Below are 20,049 nucleotides of genomic sequence, written 5' to 3'. Positions count from 1 at the left end.
GGTTTAATTAATGACAGTGTAAAAACTGGAAATCTGGGGGACATTCAAAATTACCTTTGAAAACCACCCCCAGGAAGGCACAATGTTGGAAATGGGCGTATCATCGCTTGTTGAGTTTAATGGGACCATTTTTCTTCTCCAGTGTGGGAGTGTTTGTTGTGTCTGGGTTCCTTATAATGTCCTTGACATAGGTGCAGGGGGCAAGCTCTGTGCAAAGCGTGGCTTCTGAAACACCAGAATCGTGCTCCACAGAGAGCTGCTGATTCGATGAGAGACGCGCGTATCCTTCACCTTGTTTCAACAACCCTTCTTCTTGTGCTTGACTTGCATCGTTTTGTGTGTGTGTGTGTGTGTGTGTGTGTGTGTGTGTGTGTGTCACAGGGCTCTGCTTTTGTTCTCCCTCACCACCTAAACTGGCAGAGAATTAGGGGACTCCTTGATAAAGAATAACCCCAGTATCTCCTGGTTCTGACTGACTGAAACGTTCCATGCGTATTCAACTCAAATCTGCAAATTCTCTGCTTCGTCAACAGGTTGCTCGTGGGGGCCCCACGGGCAGTGGCCCTTCCGCTGCAGAAGGCCAACAGAACAGGAGGCTTGTACAGCTGCGACATCACCTCCCGGGGGCCGTGCCCACGGATTGAATTTGATAACGACGGTGAGTTCTTCTGCACTCGCTCAGGGTTCCCTTGACCAACTTGCCTTGTATCCCACTTGCCCTTTCCAGGCGGAAGGAAAGGGGGGGACAAGCATTTATTCCTGGAGAGAGGGCCTCTGTTAATTGCATCAGCCTCGTCTGTTTCTTGCTTGCCCTGAGCACATTTACGTTTTAAGTCACTGGGCTGCAGCGTAGTTCCTGCCCGCCTCCCTACCCAACTCTGCTTTCTAAACTGATATGGTGTATCGATGTCGCCACCTAGTGATGTGTTGAGGTTCTACGGGAGAGAAACTCTATTCACAGCCGCGAAGAAAATTGAATGTGTATTTTGTACTAAGCGGCCAAAAGTTCTCATTTGCTGTTAAAATATTTGGGAGAAAGACTGTTTAAACATAAGATCTCTCTAAAATGAAAGCTGGCCAACATGGATAAATTTTGCGCTACTATATCTCAGGCTTGTTTTGCACAGACTCTGTGTGGTCGGCAGAGCAATTAGGGTCCTGAGACGCTGCAACCAAACCTAGTTTGACATTCTTGGTCTAAGCAGACTTGCAGATTCATGTTTATGTTCTTCTCTTGCTTTTTCATCTTTTTAGCAACAGCATTTGGTTTTGGGTTTTTTTTTTTTTACTGATTAGAAAATAATACATGTTAATTGTGGGAAACTTGTAAATGACTTTGAACTGTAAGGAAAAAACCCAGACCCACTGATAATGTAGGCATAATTGCTCTTTACTTAACATTTTGGCATTTTTTCCTTCTGTCTACCTAAAGTTGTTAGGTTTCATAGTTTGTTTTTTTTTTTTTTTTTTTTTGGTACGTGGGCCTCTCACTGTTGTGGCCTCTCCCGCTGCGGAGCACAGGCTCCGGACGCGCAGGACCAGCGGCCATGGCTCACGGGCCCAGCCACTCCGCGGCATGTGGGATCCTCCCGGTCTGGGGCACGAACCCGCGTCCCCTGCATCGGCAGGCGGACTCTCAACCGCTGCGCCACCAGGGAAGCCCCAGGTTTCATAGTTTTGTAATGATTCAAGATTGGAAATCATGCCTGCCTTCTCATTGGGGAAGGCAAAAATTTGGATGTAGGGTCAAACAGTAGGCTCAGATTGATACTGAAATGAGCACATGGTGAGATTTATGGTTTCCCTCTCTCTCTCCTTTTTGGAGGAAGGAGGTAAAAATAAATATATCACTTTCCTTTTCTGCATTGATAGGAAGATATAAAGTGAGTCTGAGGCCTTGTCTTCCCATCTGCAGTAAAGAAGAGTTCATGCTATTATGTAACAAATTTGGGAGTATGTAGAGAAGTACCCACTTTTTGTTAGTTTGGGTGGTAGTTTCTGTACTCGGGACCCTGGATGTCAGAGAAAGTGAAGGGCTACCAGGTAAAGGTATGTATTTTATATAAAGAATTTGATGAATCATTCATACCAATAATCACTCACCCATTTTCTTAAGATGAGAAGTAATTTTTCTGGATTGAGTAACTAAATTTACTAAGTGTTTAGACTTGGAGTCAAGGCAATTTAGAAGCTGTTTCTTATATTTTTGTTCATTTATTGGTTCATTTCCTGTTGCAATGGCTTTGAAGTCCTAACTGTGTGTGTAACCTGTGCTGCTTTCTCCACAGCTGACCCTTCATCGGAAAGCAAGGAAGATCAGTGGATGGGGGTCACCGTCCAGAGCCAAGGTCCAGGGGGCAAAGTTGTGGTAAGTGTAGAGAAGTGTGTCCATTCCACAGTGTCTGAGTGCCTGTTGTGTGCCACTGCTGGGCTTACAGTATTGAACAAAACAGGTAGAGCTTCTGCCTGCATAGAGTATACATTCTAGAAAACCGACTGCTTTAAAGCAGGAATTGATGTCAAGAAAAAATGAAAGCATTATTTTTCCTGTGATTTCTGAGCTATTTTGAAATAGCTCTACGATCTGCTTTTCTTTAGAACTTTCAGGTTCAAAGAACTTATTTAAAAACCTTTACCAATGTCCCTAAAACTCTAGGTGGTCTTAAAACAAGAAGCAAAGCAAAACTAGACATGCTTCACTTTGTTATACAGCAGAAACTAACACAACATTGCAAAGCAATTATACTCCAATAAAGATGTTAAAAACAAACAAAAAAACTAGGCATGCTTTTTGTCTCAGGAACTATGTAGCTATTATAGATGAGTTATAAAAAAAATATATGGGAATGGTCATGGAAAGTAAGGATCAGATAATTTTAAACTCTTTTATTATATATTCTGAGCTTCTTCAAATAGAAGTGGTAACGAAGAAAAAAGGGTCTGTTAGATGGAGTGTGCGAGGTGGCCTTGGAGGTGCCAGGCTGGATCATGATGATCTTTCTGTCTCTTTCAAAATCTGGTTGCTGTAACAAATTTATGTAGAATTTTGAGAAAAGTGAGAATTTTACCAAACACTGAATTTTTATATCTAAGGGGATGCATTATGGGAAATTGACTTGGACATTGTAAAGTGTTTTCAGCCTATTATATGGAGGGTGGCCATGAATACCCTGTAAAATTAGAGATGATTTCATCTCTCCCAGCAGTGTAATTGTCTCTGCCTTTTAAAATAAACTTAATCTCAGAGGATAAGTTAGTTAGTATTGATTATAAGGAAATAGTATAGGTAAAAGGAAAATGTCTTTGTTTTAGCAGTGTTAGCCTGATCCCTGTGAAAATATGTCCATGATTTCTCTCCTCTGGAATATGAGTACTTATTTTCACAAACATACTGATGTGAAGGTTTATATAGCCACTAAAAACCAGTTAAACTGAGAAGATGAAATAGGGTGTTTCCCACTGTTTATGTGACAAGTAAATTTATAAATAAATTTGCCTGTGGATTACAGATTGGCATTCAGTGTTTGCATTGGAGCAGTATTCTCAGGCTGAGGGCAAGACAGAAGCCCTGTGCTAGATAACGGTCGCCTTGCAACTGTGGGGAGGAAGATTTGCTGGTTTTCAGATCCAATCTCAGGAGGAGGCCACATTTAACATCCCACTTAGAATTAACCTCTTGATTATTGACAATTTCATCAATCTGTAATGAAAAACGTAGGGTTTGCCGACGTGTATGGGCTACTTTATTCCATCTGTTTGCAGACATGTGCTCATCGGTATGAAAAAAGGCAGCACGTTAATACAAAACAGGAATCCCGAGACATTTTTGGAAGGTGTTACGTCCTAAGTCAGAATCTCAGGATTGAAGATGATATGGATGGAGGAGACTGGAGTTTTTGTGATGGCCGATTAAGAGGTCATGAAAAATTTGGTTCTTGCCAACAAGGTGTAGCAGCCACTTTTACTAAAGACTTCCATTACATTGCGTTTGGAGCCCCAGGCACTTACAACTGGAAAGGTATGACGTGTGTATTTATAGAAATAGAGATTAGAATTATTACATAATTGCTATTATATGCACCATGATGTAGTACATTTTAAATGAAAACAAAATGTGTTATAAGGCACTTTTATGTTGTAGAAGTAGGGTAGGATAGCAAAATATCGAAATTCTGATTTTTAAAAACAAATAATGTTCAAAATGTATGTTTTAAGAGATTTTTTCCCCCTCTGCCAGCAGTTTACATTAATATAAGTAATTAACTTTCTTCTGTAAGAATATAATTAACATTAGTTTTTGCTGTTTTGTATTTGCCTGTTTCATGAAGCTGAAAGTTTTAATTTTAAGGTAGGGATCTGAAAACTGAAAATAATTGAGTGGTGTCATGTACAAATAACATTGTATTAATACAGACTTTTTTTTTTTGCGGTATGCGGGCCTCTCACTGTTGTGGCCCCTCCTGCCGCAGAGCACAGGCTCCGGACGCGCAGGCTCAACGGCCACGGCTCACGGGCCCAGCCGCTCCGAGGCATGTGGGATCTTCCCGGACCGGGGCACGAACCCGTGTCCCCTGCATCTGCAGGCGGACTCTCAACCACTGCGCCACCAGGGACGCCCTAGACATTTTTTCATTATGTATTATCTTAAAAGGCTGTGTTTTGCTAATAAAGCAGTATAGTTAGAAGCATAGATGTCAAATTAGGGAATTTTGAGATGATTTTGGATAACTTCTGGAAAGATTGTTTAATGGTATTGTTTAAATAATTTCGTGATATAGGTAAAAGGAGACACCGGGAGGGAGGGAGGGAGGGAGGGAGGGAGAAGAATGGCCTGCATTTTTTGCCTGGATGAACATGGTCAGTGCTCCTGTAGTAAAAGTTCAACTTCTCTGAAGAAATTAAGCAGGTGTAGAAAAACCACTGTGTTATAAAGGACAATTAACCTTCCTGTAATCCGTAGTGAAGAGAAGTGCATCTGATTTGGAAATAAGACTTTTTTTTGAGAAATTTATTAAAATAAATCCTGTGTTATAACATTTTCACTAGTCAGGAAAAACTTAGGAAAATTTTCCCTTTTTCCATTCAGAAATTTCCTGTTAGAAATGAGCCTTGAGAACACCTTGCTCGATAGCAACCTTTGGGAGGAATTTCCTTTGGCCTCCCCGGCCCCAACCAAAACTTCCACGTAACAGCATTTGTCAGGTTATCTTGACCTAATCGAAATAACACGTGAATTTAGAAATTGTTTTATTTTAGCAAGGATAGAGGCCATACATAGTAAAACAAAACAATAAAAACATCCATCAATTATGTATGGTTTAATTTATGGGAAACATGTTTTATCTGCTTTATAAATTCTGACTTAAAATGTTACCATTTATAGTGGACTATGTGAGATCTTCTCTTTTCAATTATTAGCTGTGAAAATTTTTTAAAGCTTTGAAATCTTTGGTTAAAGTGATTGGAAGAAAAGATCAAACTACTAATCTTACTTTCACAGTATAGTAAAAAGATAAATTGATTTAGGATTATAGAAAATGTAAAATATATCAGGTTCATATAATTTAAAAGTTTTTTGTAGGTTTAGTTAACTAAGTAAACATTCCATTTTCCATCTAGTGTCATGGCATTATAAAGATAATTCATGAAAATGCATGGGCATTTTTTTTTTATTACTAGAACAAATTTGTTTGATGTAAAAATCTACACGAACATGATTTTTTAACTTTAATAACCTCAAAAGTCATCTTTCTTCTCCTTTTCTTCCTTCAGACTTTTCTTTCTGTGCTTAATGATAACACGAGGAATGTTTATTAGGACCATCTATTTTATTTTGTTTCATCTTCATTTTTTTTTTAACCATTTCATTCTTTTAGGGATTGTTCGCGTAGAGCAAAAGAATAACACTTTTTTTGACATGAACATCTTTGAAGATGGGCCTTATGAAGTTGGTGGAGAGACTGACCATGATGAAAGTCTAGTTCCTGTTCCTGCTAACAGTTATTTAGGTAGGAACGAGAGTAGACGGCATGCCTGCCTCTTCAGATGCCTCTGTGTGACACCGCTGTCACAGGACCCTGGACTGCTAGGCTGAGAAGAGGCCAGGTTGGAGCCAGGGGACTGTGGCTGCATTTACTGGAATTTAAGCCTTGGTGATCCCAAGGTAACCTGACTGAAGCTTGGGATCCTTCCCGTCTCACCTGAGCTTGCTCAAAGCAGGAGGAAACCTACTACTGTCTCCTAAAATCTTCTGTCCTCCTGTGTGGAGGTCTGTTTCCTGAGCTAGTGTCAGCCTCTGTAACCTGAGGCAGGCTGTTCATGCATGGATGTTAGCAGGAGGCTGAAATGCCTTCCCTCTCCCTTCAGTGCCTCTTTTTGGAGAGAGACTCTTTAAGAGCTGCATTTATGAAGTTACTCTTAAGTGGCAGGTCAAGACCTCCAGGTCCGTCCTCTGTGATTGCTGTTCTCCACGGGTTGGCCTTGCTCCTGGATTGGGGCCCTCTTGTCACAAAGCCCCTGCCGGGTGGCACGGGGGCTTTACAGCTGAGCCTGAGCAGGAGTGCTAAGGCAGCTCTTGAGGACACCCGGATTGTGTCTAAGTGCCAATTCCTTAACTCCTAAGGCTTGTTTGCATTACTAATGGGTGTCCTAAATTATTCATGTGCATTATGGTAATTACACAAAGGCTTTTAAAAGCTTTAATTCTTGGTATGAGTTGACATAAAGAATAATTACTGTGCAATTCTTGGAAAAAATGTAAAAAATCTCCTAAACCTAAATAGTAACCTATTCTTTTTCAAAAATAGAGACATACCCATATGCTAGAGATATTACTAGAACAATGGAAGGTTAAAAAAAGAGAAAAAATAGGTGTAGATCTAAAAATAATTCTAAACAAGGTATTAGTAAATGTATTCTTCAAAAATTTTTGTAATTATATAGATATGTATGAACAATACTGTTAATTAAAAAAAAAAAAAACTCTTCAGAAACTTCCCCACCCCCAAATTAAAACCTTGGTGTGAAGGCAAGAAGGGAGAAAAGTTATACTTATCACTTGTTAAGCACCTACCATGTGCTATAAATCACACACTATACTTGCTACTTGATAGGTCTTATTTGATCTTCCCAACAATATAAAATAAGTATCATTGTCCCTCTGTTGCTGATGGGGAAAAAAAAAACTTGTGCCTTAGGGACATTAATTTCCTAGTTCAAGGTCACACAATTAGTAATCCCCTAGCCAAGGGAAGAAATTCTTATGAAAATGACTGGGGCAGGGTGGGAAGCAGCTGGGAGTGTGAATGTTGTTAGTGGCTTTGCAGGACCGGAAGGGAACACAAGGCCGAGTGGTTTGGAGTCTCAATTATTAAATAGGCTTTTTCAGGGTAAAATCCTTTCCAAGGTAAATATTATCAACAAACCAATATTTTATTTGAATAAATTTTAACAGACAACCTCTCTTCAAATGGGTTATTTAGGAATTAAGTTTATGGTATTTCAAGTTAATGGCTTTGGTCAAGAAACCAACACTTTGGTCTGTAAGATAGATGCCCATGGATTTTATAAACTTAGTTTGTTGGAACATTTGAAAATATTAAACATTTTTTATTGAACGCATTTGCCACTTTTGGAATGAATTTCCTCAAAAGTGGTTGCCTGGGGGGAAAAGAGTGTCAAGTTTGTACTGTTACATTTTGGTTGTCCATGCTGTCTGTGCATCTGTCATTTCAAAAAAAGCAGTAGGTTTTAGGAATAAAATGATCTGCATGAGGTTTGGAAGCTGGCAAAGAGGGTGGCTTGCCGGATGCAGTGGTGGCCTCATCATCCGGCGAGCACGGCCGTAGCTGGCGTGCCTCTTACCGAGTATAATTGCTTTTTCTTCAATCTCTTCCGTCCCGTGCATGTGTACAGGCCTGCTGTTTTTGACCAGCATTTCCTATACAGATCCCGATCAGTTTGTTTATAAAACACAGCCTCCCAGGGAGCAGCCCGACACATCCCCTGATGTGATGATGAATAGCTACCTAGGTTTGTGACCTCTGAGATGACAAATAAATTGTCTTGGTCATGGTCATTTAAGAATTTTTTTTTTGATCCATACAGAGCATAAATCTTTTTATTTTCTATTTCATTTCAAGTGAAGCACACATGAAAAGCATGTCGTGGTTGAGGCGCTGCAGACAGATGGCTTCCAGAGCTGGATTCAATTGTATCGCCCTCTTCTAAACTTGTAGCTCATCCTATTTTTTGACTCACTTCACAATTTGAGAACTGCAACAGTAGTGGTGAAGCTTTTTGTAAATAAAACCCAATAAAAAGGGTGAGCTTATAGTACTCTGCATCTGCCTCGCCTTTACCTAGGAAGATTGGCTTAATATGAATGATTTTGATATGGGCGTCTGTGTTTGCTTGCCATTTAACCTCAATATTGGTAATCTGACATCCTACCTGATGCTTTATGGTGAGGTGTTCTACCGTTTTTCTGCCCTCTGAACAAGTATGTAATTGATACAGATGACAACTTGCTCACCTCTATTGTTTATACCAGGTTCTCAAACACTCTAGCTCATCAATCATGGTTTTGTTTGCATGTTTGTGTCTGAGAACTGAGTTGACCCCAAATAGTGAAACGCTGTCAGTGGTATATTAATGTTGTTCGCATTCTTATTCTTGCCTGACGACCAAGGAGATTGAGTACAGAAGTTACTAACTACTACATTAGAGCAAAACCCTATAACATGCACTCAATTACACTATGTCACGTTGTATCCCAGTATATAGTATGTAACTTTCCCATGATAATTTAGTATCTAGCTTGATCTCATTTTACAGCAGTTTCAGTATTAAAATGGGGCTCAAACTGATTCTTAAGATGCATGAATGCTTCATGATTCAAGTTACACAGATGCCAAATAGTATAGGTGCTTTTCTTGAAAAGTCTTAATACATTCCCATAGAAAGCAATGCAGTAGCCTACTACTTTGTACTTGTGTCACATCTCTTGGCTCTGTGACTCTTATCGTAGATGTGATAGCTGGTGGGGAGGGTCAGAGGAGAGTAGTGGGAGTAACCAGTGTTATATACCTCCTGAAAAACAGAGTTGATATGTACTGTTTTGTTTTTCTAGGGTTTTCTTTGGACTCAGGGAAGGGTATTGTTTCCAAAGATGAGATCACTTTTGTATCTGGTGCTCCTAGAGCCAATCACAGTGGAGCTGTGGTTTTGCTTAAAAGAGACCTGAAGTCTGCGCACCTTCTCCCTGAGCACATATTTGACGGGGAAGGGCTGGCTTCTTCATTTGGCTATGACGTGGCAGTGGTGGACCTTAACAAAGATGGGTAAGAACCTCTTAGGTTATTTTGTATGTGCGAAGAATTCATTGCTGCTCTGGCTTCTGTAGGTCTTGAGAAGAAATATCCTTTCAGGTTAGTTGATGGAAAAAATATTTCTGCTGCCAGGTTTTTACCATTCCATCACTCTTCCTCACTTATATTTTGGCAGTAGGCATCCATTACCCTCCCCAGCGGGTAGGATTACATTTTCAGTTTTCAGTTTTCCTATGTGCTGGGATCATGGGTCCGTGAGAATTAAACTTTTAACTCAAAAAAAAAAAAAAAAAAAAAACCACCTACGAGGTTCTGTTCTCTGGTTTCTTGAGGGGCTGTTGGAGCATCCAGAATGTCCTGTTGAAAGTAGGGATTGGTGACAAAGTCAATACAAAGGTCTCTGTGGCTGGTGGTACCAGTTTGGGTCTCGTAGAGAGATGAAGGTGGAGGGGAGTGGAATCTTTACTGGGAGTCTGCGTACTATAGATGTAACTTGGGAACTGGCTTCAAGTTCTCACCCTTGATATTTTTCCTTGGGTGTTTATTAGAGGCTACCTTGGTTTTTAAAAAATACTTTAATTGATGATATATAAATTCCAGATTTGAGGTCCTTTTATCATATCTCTTTGTGTCCTTAATACCTGGGCATGTGGGATTCTCCCTAAGCTCGCTGGTATTTTAGCCAATGGTTCACAGTTCTTCCCCTCATTATGTTTTCAGGTGGCAAGATATAGTTATTGGAGCCCCACAGTATTTTGATAGAAGTGGAGAAGTTGGAGGTGCAGCGTATGTCTACATTAACCAGCAAGGCAGATGGAATAATGTCAAGCCAATTCGTCTTAATGGAACCAAAGATTCTATGTTTGGCATTGCGGTCAAAAATATCGGAGATGTTAATCAAGATGGCTACCCAGGTAGACAATAGATTGTGAATTGGTCATGATTTATAGATTATTTGATTGTCTAAAATAGTGAGTGCTCATGGCATCTTATTTTAAAACATTGTATTGGAATGCTTTTAAAATTTAATGTTTGTTAAAATGTGGCGTTGTCAACAGATATTGCAGTTGGAGCACCCTACGATGGTAAGGGGAAGGTTTTTATCTATCACGGATCTGCGAACGGAATAAATACCAAACCAACACAGGTAACCAGATAACCTGGATTTCTACAACAAAAGTCTCAACAGTTTGCTTTCTAATGGAATGTTTAGGTTTATGTGAATTTTCACACTAATCATATTTTATTTACAAGTCTACAATAGTATGAATTTTGTTTTTATAAAAAATGTATGATTAGAAGATAGCTTGTAAATAGATATAAATGCAATGACCTGGTTGTTTTAAATTGTAAAATTTCTTTGGTGAATTAGGAATCAAAGTAAGCCAAAGGAAAAGACTATTCTACCCTGACAGCATAAATAGATGGAAATGTGATATATTCCTTTTAGTAGCATACTAAATAGAGATGAAACTGGATGACCATAAGAGATGATTGTAATTGCATAGAATTCAGATACCAAAAACTAAAAATTGCTTTTGAGAAAAACAAGACATTTGGAGAGCAGGTAGAGAGGTTTGGTTTGAAATACACTGATCGACTTAATATAGTACACAAGCTCATCAAAAATTGTCTCTTTTGTCTTTTGAGGTACAACATAAATCAGATAACTTTTATGAAATAAAATGTATGAAGTGTTGGACCATATGTGTACTTATTTATGATTTAGTTTTGATTTAATGTAATTTATAAGTAACCCCTTAATCTTCAGTTCAAAAGAGACTTATGTGCCTTTTTCAAAGCATGGATAAGAGGCTCATTTTAGTGGCCCAGTGTCCATTCTGATGCCCTGTTCCTTTCAGATTCTCGAGGGTAAATCACCTTTTTTTGGATATTCAATTGCCGGAAACATGGACCTTGATAGAAATTCCTACCCCGATGTTGCTGTTGGTTCCCTCTCAGATTCAGTAACTATTTTCAGGTGTGTAATCTCTGACTTAAAGCATGTTTGGTAATCCGCTTACACTAGAATTTTTTTACCTTTTGAATTGAAATTTGTTAACAACTATACTTCAAAGGCAAAGGCTTGTATGAATTTTGAATATTCTTTTTCTCCTCAGAGTAGTGTAATGATGTAATAAAAACCTATTTTGTAAAGTCTTGCTGTAATTTTGAACTAGTTTTTTTAAAAAGGTCAGAATTGGTGGAAAATTTTTACTTTTGGATATATTTCAAAAACCTTTATTTTCATAAAAACTGAAACAGAAAATTTGACAGTATAAAGAATATAAAGAAGGAAATAAATGGTCCTATATTTCACCATCCATTATGAAACTCCAAAATCTTGGTTTATATCCTTCTAGTTTTTAATTTTCTGTGAATACACACATATGTTTAACAAAATTGAGATCATAATGTACATATTGTTTTGTAACCTGCTTTTGTTGGTTTGTAACGTAGAGTGGCCTTTTTCCATGAGTGAGTTTATAATGCATAGTGGACTATCTCCCTGTCATTGAGTACTTTTCTGAAATGAAGTTAATGGTTGTCTGAGATATCCCATGGCCGGATCATAGTTTACTTAACCACTGCCATACTGTCATTGGACACATTTATGTTGCTTTCCCGGTTTGGTTGTTTGCTCCTATTATGATACACAAAGCTGTGGTCAACATCCTTAATTTTCTTTGTGTCCTGGATTATTTCCTTATGGTAAATTCCTAAAAGTGAGTTGCTAAGTTGAAGGGTCATGTGTGTTTTAGGACTTGTGATTCAGGTTCACAAGTGAAATGACCTCCAGAAAGGCTGCAACAGTGTGCCCATCAGCTGTGTCTGAGTCCCCTTATCCCAGCAATTCCATCACTGCTGGAAATCACCAGGAAAAATTGTTACAGAAGTTTTTTTTATTATTTAAAAAGTAGCACATTCTTTAAAAAAAAAAAAAAAAAGGTTAATGCAGAATTTCAGTTAAGCGCCAGTTCCCCAATATTCTCTTCTTCCACAAAACAGCTTTTAATAGTTTTGAGTCTCTCTCCAGTTCTAGGGTATCATCAAAAGGCCATACTATAACTGCTGTTCTCTGTTCTGGCTTTTAAAAATTAATCTCTTCAGTTATCTCTCCTTGTTAATGCAGATACATCAATCTTACTCTTTCTAACAACTTAATATTATTCCATAATATGCATTTAATGAATCCTCAGTTGATGGAATTTTTAGACAGTCTTTGACTTTTAGCTATGATAAACAGTGTGCTATACAGTATATTGTATGTATCTCTATGTAATGGATTTTTTTCAAGAAAAATTCCTAGAAATAGAATTGCTGGGATGAGGTTAGCACATTTTTGTATTGATACATATACCCACAGAAAAGTGCTAGCAATTTATGCTCACAATAACAACCTGCTAGAGGGCCCATTTTCTCACACCCTTACCAACATTGAACAGGATGAATCTATTTAATTTTTGCCAGTGTGATATATGTGATCTCATCTTTTGAGTGAATTTGCATTTCTTTGCTCGTTGGTGAGAGTGAACCATTGGGGTTTGTTTTTTTAAACTATTTGGCTCTATAGTCATTTTAATCTAAAGAATGTCTTTAAAGAAATAGGCAGTGATGTACAATGAAACGCTAAAAGAAGAAAATCTGTGCCGTATGTACACTTGGTGCCATCATTGCCCTTTGTTCTTCCAGAAGGTGCAAGTGTAGATGTGGCCTCTATGTCTAAATAGAATCCTAAGCAAGACCCCTGGGGGTAGGAAAACGACACCAGGACACTTCTGAAGAGCACGCTATTTAAAAAAACTAGAATATACTGTACGTTTATATAATGTAGTATAGAATACTATAGAAAAATAATTTTCTAGTTAAATGGCAAGATCTATGAAAGCCATTTTATATGAAAACTAAGAAGCACAAGAGACGTTACAGATGACAAAAGTAGGAGATGTGAAAATAAGTGGAGAAAAATGTATCTGGGATATGAGGCCAAAGGAAGAAGTAAAAAAAAAAAAAATTAACTGAATGAATGTGTGTTACTACCTTTATATGCCTGTTTCTCTCTGTACATATAAGTGTTAGGTATTAACCTTAAAATAGTCAACATTTTTAAAAGGTGGAAGAGTATAGCATAACATTCAAGTATTTTAGCAAGTTTCCATCAGAAAGCAATTTGAACTTCTAGTTCTAGTTTGAGGTATAGACCTCAGGTGTCAAGAAGACTTGAATTTCTGTAACAAAATTTGGTTACGACGTCTTTCCCAGCAGATAACCTGACTTTAGCCAATTAAATATTTGCCTCTGTATGTAATTGATATTTTAATATCCTTACTTTCCCGTCCTCATAAGTAGGTTGACTGTGAACCCTGTAAATGTGTTCCTTCGTTCCTCATAGATAGTATGAAAATAAATTTCAAAAGCCTTTGATAATAAGATAATAAGAAATAAGGTAACTCCCTTATTTTACAAACAAGGAAAATGGAGGCCCAGGACTTGCTTGAACTTTTAAGGCTGGATCCTGTGAGAACAGGGCGTGGTACCTAAATCCTCCCAACTTCAGTCCCTGGGCATTTCTCCCCACTAAATTATACTAGTACTTCAGGGTACTTAATAAATAAATGCTAATTAAACATGAGACAGCTGAGCCATAAGATTTGCTTTATGTGTTAAGACATTTTTTATGATTCATATATAATGTGCACTCAAAATTGTGTGTGTATGTTGTGTGTTTAAAAACAGAAATAAAAATAGGATTTAGGCAGAAGTATGTGTTAAAATATTTCCTTTTGAAATTTATGCCGCACTAAAGCCTTAATACTATTGTATGTAAAACACTCTAGCATCTGTAGCAACTGGCTTTAAAATATTTGTGAATTTTTGCCTTTTAAATATGCTCTCAAGACTTTAAGAACATATCTACAGGCGTACTTCGTTTTATCGTGCTTTGCTTTATTGCGCTTCACAGATACTGTGTTCTTGGTTTTTTTTTTTAAACAAATTGAAGGTTTGTGGTGAGGTGCCATTTTTCTAATATCATTTGTTCACTTCATGTCTCTGTGTCACATTTTGGTAGTTCTTGCAACATTTTAAACTTTTTCATTATTATTATTATTTTCATTATGGTTGATCTTTGATATTATTGCTACGACTTCCTGAAGACCCAGATGCTGGTTAGCATTTTTTTTTTTTTTTTTTTTTAGCAATAAAGGTTTTTTTTTTCTTCTTTTTTTTTCCTCTTCTTTCTTTTTCTACAAACCCTTGTGTCGAGGGCCGACTTTGAATAGATCGCAGCGAGGGAGCTGCTCTGCTAATAAAGTATTTTTTAATTAAGGCATGTACATTGTTTTTTTAAGACATCATGCCATTGCAACTTAATAGATTACAGTATAGTGTAAACATAACTTTTATATGCACTAGGAAACCAAAAAATTCAAGTGACTCCTTTATTGCAATCCTTTTGCTTTGTTGCCGTGGTCTGGAACCAAACCTGTAGTATCTCCGAAGTATGCTTGTAGTTAGGATCTTAGAAATTAGTAGCTGTCTAAATGTAAAATAACAATAGAAAGGTAGACAGTTAAGATAAAGGGAAATAAGAAACAAAATGTAGGCAGCATTTGCCCTTTAATTGGCTCCTGGCTTCCCCAGGAAGGTACTCAAAACCTCTCTGGCCTACTGATAGATGGATTCCAGAAGTTCAAAGTAGCTGTTTGGAATTTGGATACATTTTCATGTCGAAACACTGTTCTCCAGAATGGCTGGGTTTACCACAAACCCACTAAAGTCAGGGTGACTGAATCCCTGTGGTAGTGGAGCAATAGAATCTGCTCTGAGTCCATGCTGGAGAGCGAAGGAGCAGAGAGGTGCGCTGTCTCCCCAGCCACCATACACTTGTACTTCCCTGCCTCTGGGGCAGGGGTTAAGCCGTAGGCCCTTGGTGACCCCTTGGCTGTGGGAAGTAGGGAAGAATATGTAAGGGAGAAAGATGATGTTTTTACATGGTGAGAAGGGCTAAAGTTGTGGGACTCAGCTTCTTGTGTGCTTGTGGGGTTGGGTTAGGCAGAGCAGAGAGGGGAAAGGATAAAGGATTCAAGGTTTTGCTTGTAGAGATATTGTGCAGGTAGAAAAGCTGTAGTCAGTACTGGCAGCAGGTGGACAAAGGCTTAAGGTTGGGGGTGGGAGATTCCGAGGGAGGATAGGAAGGGCACATGTTTGTAAGATGGGGACCCGTAAGTTCAGGATTTGCCTGGATTACTAAAATTCACATGCATGTAGAAATCCTGACAGCGAGCACCCCAGGTGTTAGGTGTATGTTGGTGTAATCTTTTTTTGGCAAGATTACTCAGAATTAAAAATGCATGTGTTCTTTGACTCAGAAATTCTGCCTAGGAGTTTAATCCTACAGATAAATAGATGTATGTATTTAGGACGCATACATGTGCATGGATGTATATGCAAGGATGTCTGTCAGAGCAGAAAGACTTAAAAAAATTATCAATGTCTACTGATTAAGGACTGGTTAAATAAATGATGTTATGGTGACACATGCAACACCACCAGCTGTGAAGAACAACTAGGTTTGTGTGTATAGATATGAGAAGACCTCTGAAATGTTAGTGCATGAAAAAAAGTAACATGCAGAGCGATAAGCATGAAAAGCTCCCACTTAAAAAATAGATGCATGTTATTATATTTAATTTTAGATAATATTTTTAACTGAAACTGACTGATAACGTCTGGAAGGACATGCAAGTCTCCTTAGGGGTTTAGGTGGGGACGAGACATATTTGCCTGAAAACTCTGGAACTTTTACATGTTGCCCATATTATTCTTTCAGTTTAAAAAACTCTAATATTAAAATCATTAAAACAATCTATAATTTTAAATAAATCATATTTAAACATTTTTATAAATATCGTGTAAACAGGTTTTAAATTATCTCTGTTAACAGTTGTTTTCTTTAGCAGTGTGGGAGCAGAAATCACATTGGGGAACATTTTTTTTCCTGTGGTTTTTAAGATGCCACATCTGAGGATGCCTGTCTAGTATGTGAGTTCATCTTACCTCCAAGTAGCAAAGGGCTGAGCTTGTTTTTTCACTCCTTTGTCTTCAGATCCCGGCCTGTGATTAATATTCAGCAAACCATCACAGTTACACCTAACAGAATTGATCTCCATCAGAAAATGCCCTGCGGGGCGCCTAGCGGGATATGGTGAGCGTTTGCGCTGTGTCCACTCTTCCCCCAGTGTCACGTCTCTGCTTGATGATGGCCCTGTTACCCTGAGGAGCCACAGGGAAGATTAAGAGAAATGGTCAAAGGGAAGAGGAATCTGTCAAGTGAATATATAACATTTTACTCATCAGTCGTCACTGGGGGGATTTCAGGGCTGGGGAACGTGTTGGGATTTTTTTCTAGGGCAATAATGCATCTCTTAAGAAATATGTGTTTGATTTTATACAGCCTGAAGGTCAAGGCCTGTTTTGAATATACTGCCAAACCCACTGGTTACAATCCTTCAATAAGTAAGTACCTGCTACTTTTAAAATTATATCTTTTCTGTCTGCCAGGTTGAAAGTTGCATAAATAACAGAAGAATAAAAAACTGTAATGGCCAGAATGGGTCCATAAATTCTGGTTTAAAGAACTAAGTCTATCTGTTGTCTCCTCTTTAATCAGGAGGGTGAAGCCCAAGGGGAAAACTGCATTTGGTCCCCATTTGAAGTTTCCAGAGCAGATGATGTAGGACGGAATGAATGCCTTGGAAAAGTACTCATTTGCTTCCACAACCGTTTCCTCCATTTCTGTCTTTGAAAAGCAGTGTGGAAAATTGGTTTTGTACTTGTGAGGTGGCCGCTGGTAGCTGTAGAAGAGTGACCGCAGGAGCCTGCGTCCTGCTCTAATAATTACCAGTTTATAGTCTCTTTGCTGCCCGGTCCCCTCCCAGAGGCCTCCATGGCCCAGAACACCCAAGCTGTGTCCCCGAGGGTGGGCCCTGGGGGGACGTGAAGGCCGGCCTTGAGAACTCAGAGACTTGGGCCCTGCTCCTGGTTCCAGCACCGATGCTGACTGACCCTTCAACACAGAGCAAGTCCCTTAACATTTGGGTTTTTATTTTCCTATCAGTTTAAAAAAAAAATGCAGGACAGGGTGGTCTATTCTCATGGCTTTCAGTTTTTACTCTACCTTGAGATGGAGTGAGTTCTCTTAGGGTTTGTCCGTGTTACCTAAAGTATTACTTTCTTTTCTTTATTAAAAAATGTCCCTTTATAACACCCCAGAATTTGACAACTAAGTCGGCCTTCACCCAATCCATGCTGTCATAGGCCCACTTGGCCTTCATCTTTCCAGATTTTAAACTGTCCTCAGGTGGTTTCTTCATCTCTTTGACCTTTTTAGGCCCCTTCTTCTGGGCCACCTCCTGCTGTACGGTCTCCCCACAGGATCTGTGGACCTTGCATGGAGTGTGCACGGTGTGCGTGTATTAGGACTTTCTATACCGGAGGAGCTGTGGCCTTTCACTTTACTTTTGATGTAGCCGGTATTTTATTGAGTACAGAGAATCGTTTTTTGTGTGGCTTTCAGTGACGACATATTTTATGATTTCTCACAATCTGTCATCCTCTCAGTGTAGTTTGTGTTGTTTTTACCCAAATACAGTGCCTTACACTTGCTGGCTTGGGTGACGGGCCTTGTACCATTGTGTTTGGAAGTAGCCTAGAGAGACCAGGAGAAACAGTGATTCTTTGACTGGGCAAGGAGAGGAAACAGAGACACGTTTTTTATTCTATTGGTCATGTTCTCAAACCACTCTGTTTGCCTGTAGATGTGAAATCTCACCGGAACACTCCGTGTCTTCCCCCAGATCAATCATTTCTACAAAATAAATTACAAACTTCCTTCTAGCTTTAATGCTGCGCTTGATGCCATGTAAATGAATTTTATATTCTGTAACTACTCCATTAACCAAGTGCTTATGGATGGCCTACTATAGATAGAACTTTTTTTTCTGAAGCCATTGAGAGAAAACCAGTTTTCATTGCCTTTGCTTCCACGGTATTGGGAAATTCTGAATCAAATAAAGCAGAACTTGCACAAAGCTGCAGAAGTTAATACCTCTAAAATCTGTGTTCCCAGTGTCAGAGAGTGTGAGCTTATTGTCTGACTAGGCTGTTTTAACTCGGCAGTCCTCAGATGTGGTGTTCCATACGTACAGATATTTATAATTGAGCCTTAATGACTATTCTACTTGGCTTGCCCCTCAAAAGGTCAGCAAAGGTGGCCGGCAAGGATTTTAAGATGATGTGAACTGTCTGGAGGGTCAGAAAAGGTTAGAGTGGGTTTGGTAGATAAACGGTTTTAATGCACCCACACCCTCCCCTGCTTTTGCTGTGAGGCGCACTCAGCACGTGAGCCTTCGTCTGGTTCATTGTGAAGTTAGCAGGTCACTGATAAATGGATGATGTCAAGGTTCACAGAGGGCCTAAAATGGAGGCCCGTTCCATTTGGCAGCCGTGACATTTAGGAATTCTTTAGATGGACACAGAAATTGCTATTGAAACTGTCATTTCTAAATTTTGGCCTTCCATATTGGAACAGCTATTGTTTCAGCATAAGGATGACGTCACATTGTGTGCGCGCAAATGTGCATTGGCCGTATGTTGGCGTGTATGCTTCTGTTCATCTATTCTACCACTTATATTTATGTCAGGTGTTCTGCTGTTGCCGGGGAGTACAGAGGTGAACCGACCGAGGTGGTCCCTGGCACGGCTTTGCCTGGGAAGGTGGTCAGGCAGTCACAGGTCAGCCGGCTAAGTGTGGTTATGGGAGGAATACTGTTGGACCCCCAGGAGGGGCGAGGAGAGGCTTCCTAGAGGAAGCGATGTCCACGCTGAGATCTGAAGGAGAAGTAGGGTTAGTCAGCCGGTGACGGGGAGTCAAAAAGTAGGGGGTGGTCCAGCCGGCAGAAGGGGAGAGTGACTTGCGCAGAGGCCTGGGGAAGTGGGAACCTGCATGTCTAAGAGGCTTTGTAAGGCAGTCGTCTTTTGTGTTTGTGACAGAGACTTTAGGAGTTGCCTCCATCCCTCACTGTAGGTCCCTGGGCCAGCCACCTAGCTCTGTGGACCTCCAGTTCTTCATGTGTAAGAAGAGGGAATTAAAATAGATGCTCTTAAAAAGGTCTCTTCCAAACTCTAATGTGAATATTAGAACATGCGTTATTCATTTTCTGGAGCCGATTTTTTTTCCTTGAAGCTACCTGCCCTGGCCCTGTACACACTGGTTCACTTCCTCTTCTGATGGTTAGTGAGTGATTAATAAATGTAAGTCATTTAAGTGTTGGCCCATAAAGAAACACAGTTAGAGTTAGCAGTTACATATAGCGAACTGGCAAAGAATGCAATCTGAAGTCAAGAAGTGAGATTTTGATCATCCAAACCCTAGCTTGTCTCCAGGCTCTGTTAGTGTCGGTAATCGCAAGCAGGATGTGCCTTCTGGGGCTTTGGAAGTGGAAACTTTGGTTGTCGGAGTTTTATTAGCTAACAAACGGGCCCTCTAGTCCCTGAAAGGAAGTATATTTTTACCTTTTAATTCTTTTTCTTTTTTAAGTGAAAAGTCTCATCCTGTTGTCAAAAGACATCTCCATCTCTAATATATATATTGTTCCTCTTTTAGACAACTGTCCTTTATCAAAGCTTCTTAAACTTGAATGTGTATAAGAACCACCTG

At 39.3% G+C, this 20,049-nt stretch overlaps 1 protein-coding gene and 1 long non-coding RNA gene across 6 annotated transcripts in view; one reads left to right on the top strand and one right to left on the bottom strand.

Annotated features, from left to right (window-relative positions):
* LOC132522299 (uncharacterized) overlaps positions 1-20,049 on the bottom strand; it is a 55,843-nt gene that overhangs the window by 915 nt on the left and 34,879 nt on the right. The window contains exons 3-4 of one of the 2 annotated variants that reach the window (XR_009541154.1): positions 16,389-16,604; positions 14,757-14,868 (exon numbers count right to left, since the gene is read on the bottom strand). This is a non-coding gene — a long non-coding RNA (uncharacterized LOC132522299). Of the gene's footprint in view, positions 1-14,756; positions 14,869-16,388; positions 16,605-20,049 lie in introns of those variants that run through there. The other variant, XR_009541155.1, reaches the window with a different exon arrangement.
* The window catches only part of ITGA6 (integrin subunit alpha 6), a 74,686-nt gene that overhangs the window by 34,586 nt on the left and 20,051 nt on the right, over positions 1-20,049 (top strand). For 3 of the 4 annotated variants that reach the window (XM_060152635.1, XM_060152633.1, XM_060152634.1), the window contains exons 2-11: positions 534-658; positions 2,289-2,368; positions 3,763-4,018; positions 5,877-6,008; positions 9,131-9,341; positions 10,050-10,243; positions 10,388-10,476; positions 11,192-11,310; positions 16,438-16,536; positions 16,786-16,847. In XM_060152635.1, the coding sequence (XP_060008618.1) occupies positions 534-658; positions 2,289-2,368; positions 3,763-4,018; positions 5,877-6,008; positions 9,131-9,341; positions 10,050-10,243; positions 10,388-10,476; positions 11,192-11,310; positions 16,438-16,536; positions 16,786-16,847 (1,367 nt within the window). Of the gene's footprint in view, positions 1-533; positions 659-2,288; positions 2,369-3,762; positions 4,019-4,815; positions 4,858-5,876; positions 6,009-9,130; positions 9,342-10,049; positions 10,244-10,387; positions 10,477-11,191; positions 11,311-16,437; positions 16,537-16,785; positions 16,848-20,049 lie in introns of those variants that run through there. The other variant, XM_060152636.1, reaches the window with a different exon arrangement.

The sequence above is a fragment of the Lagenorhynchus albirostris genome, chromosome 6 (assembly GCF_949774975.1).
Source record: "Lagenorhynchus albirostris chromosome 6, mLagAlb1.1, whole genome shotgun sequence".
In the NCBI taxonomy this organism is placed as follows: Eukaryota; Metazoa; Chordata; class Mammalia; order Artiodactyla; family Delphinidae; genus Lagenorhynchus; species Lagenorhynchus albirostris.
The sequence above is the reverse complement of the archived record's forward strand: the minus strand, read 5'-3'. Positions and strand labels throughout refer to the sequence as shown.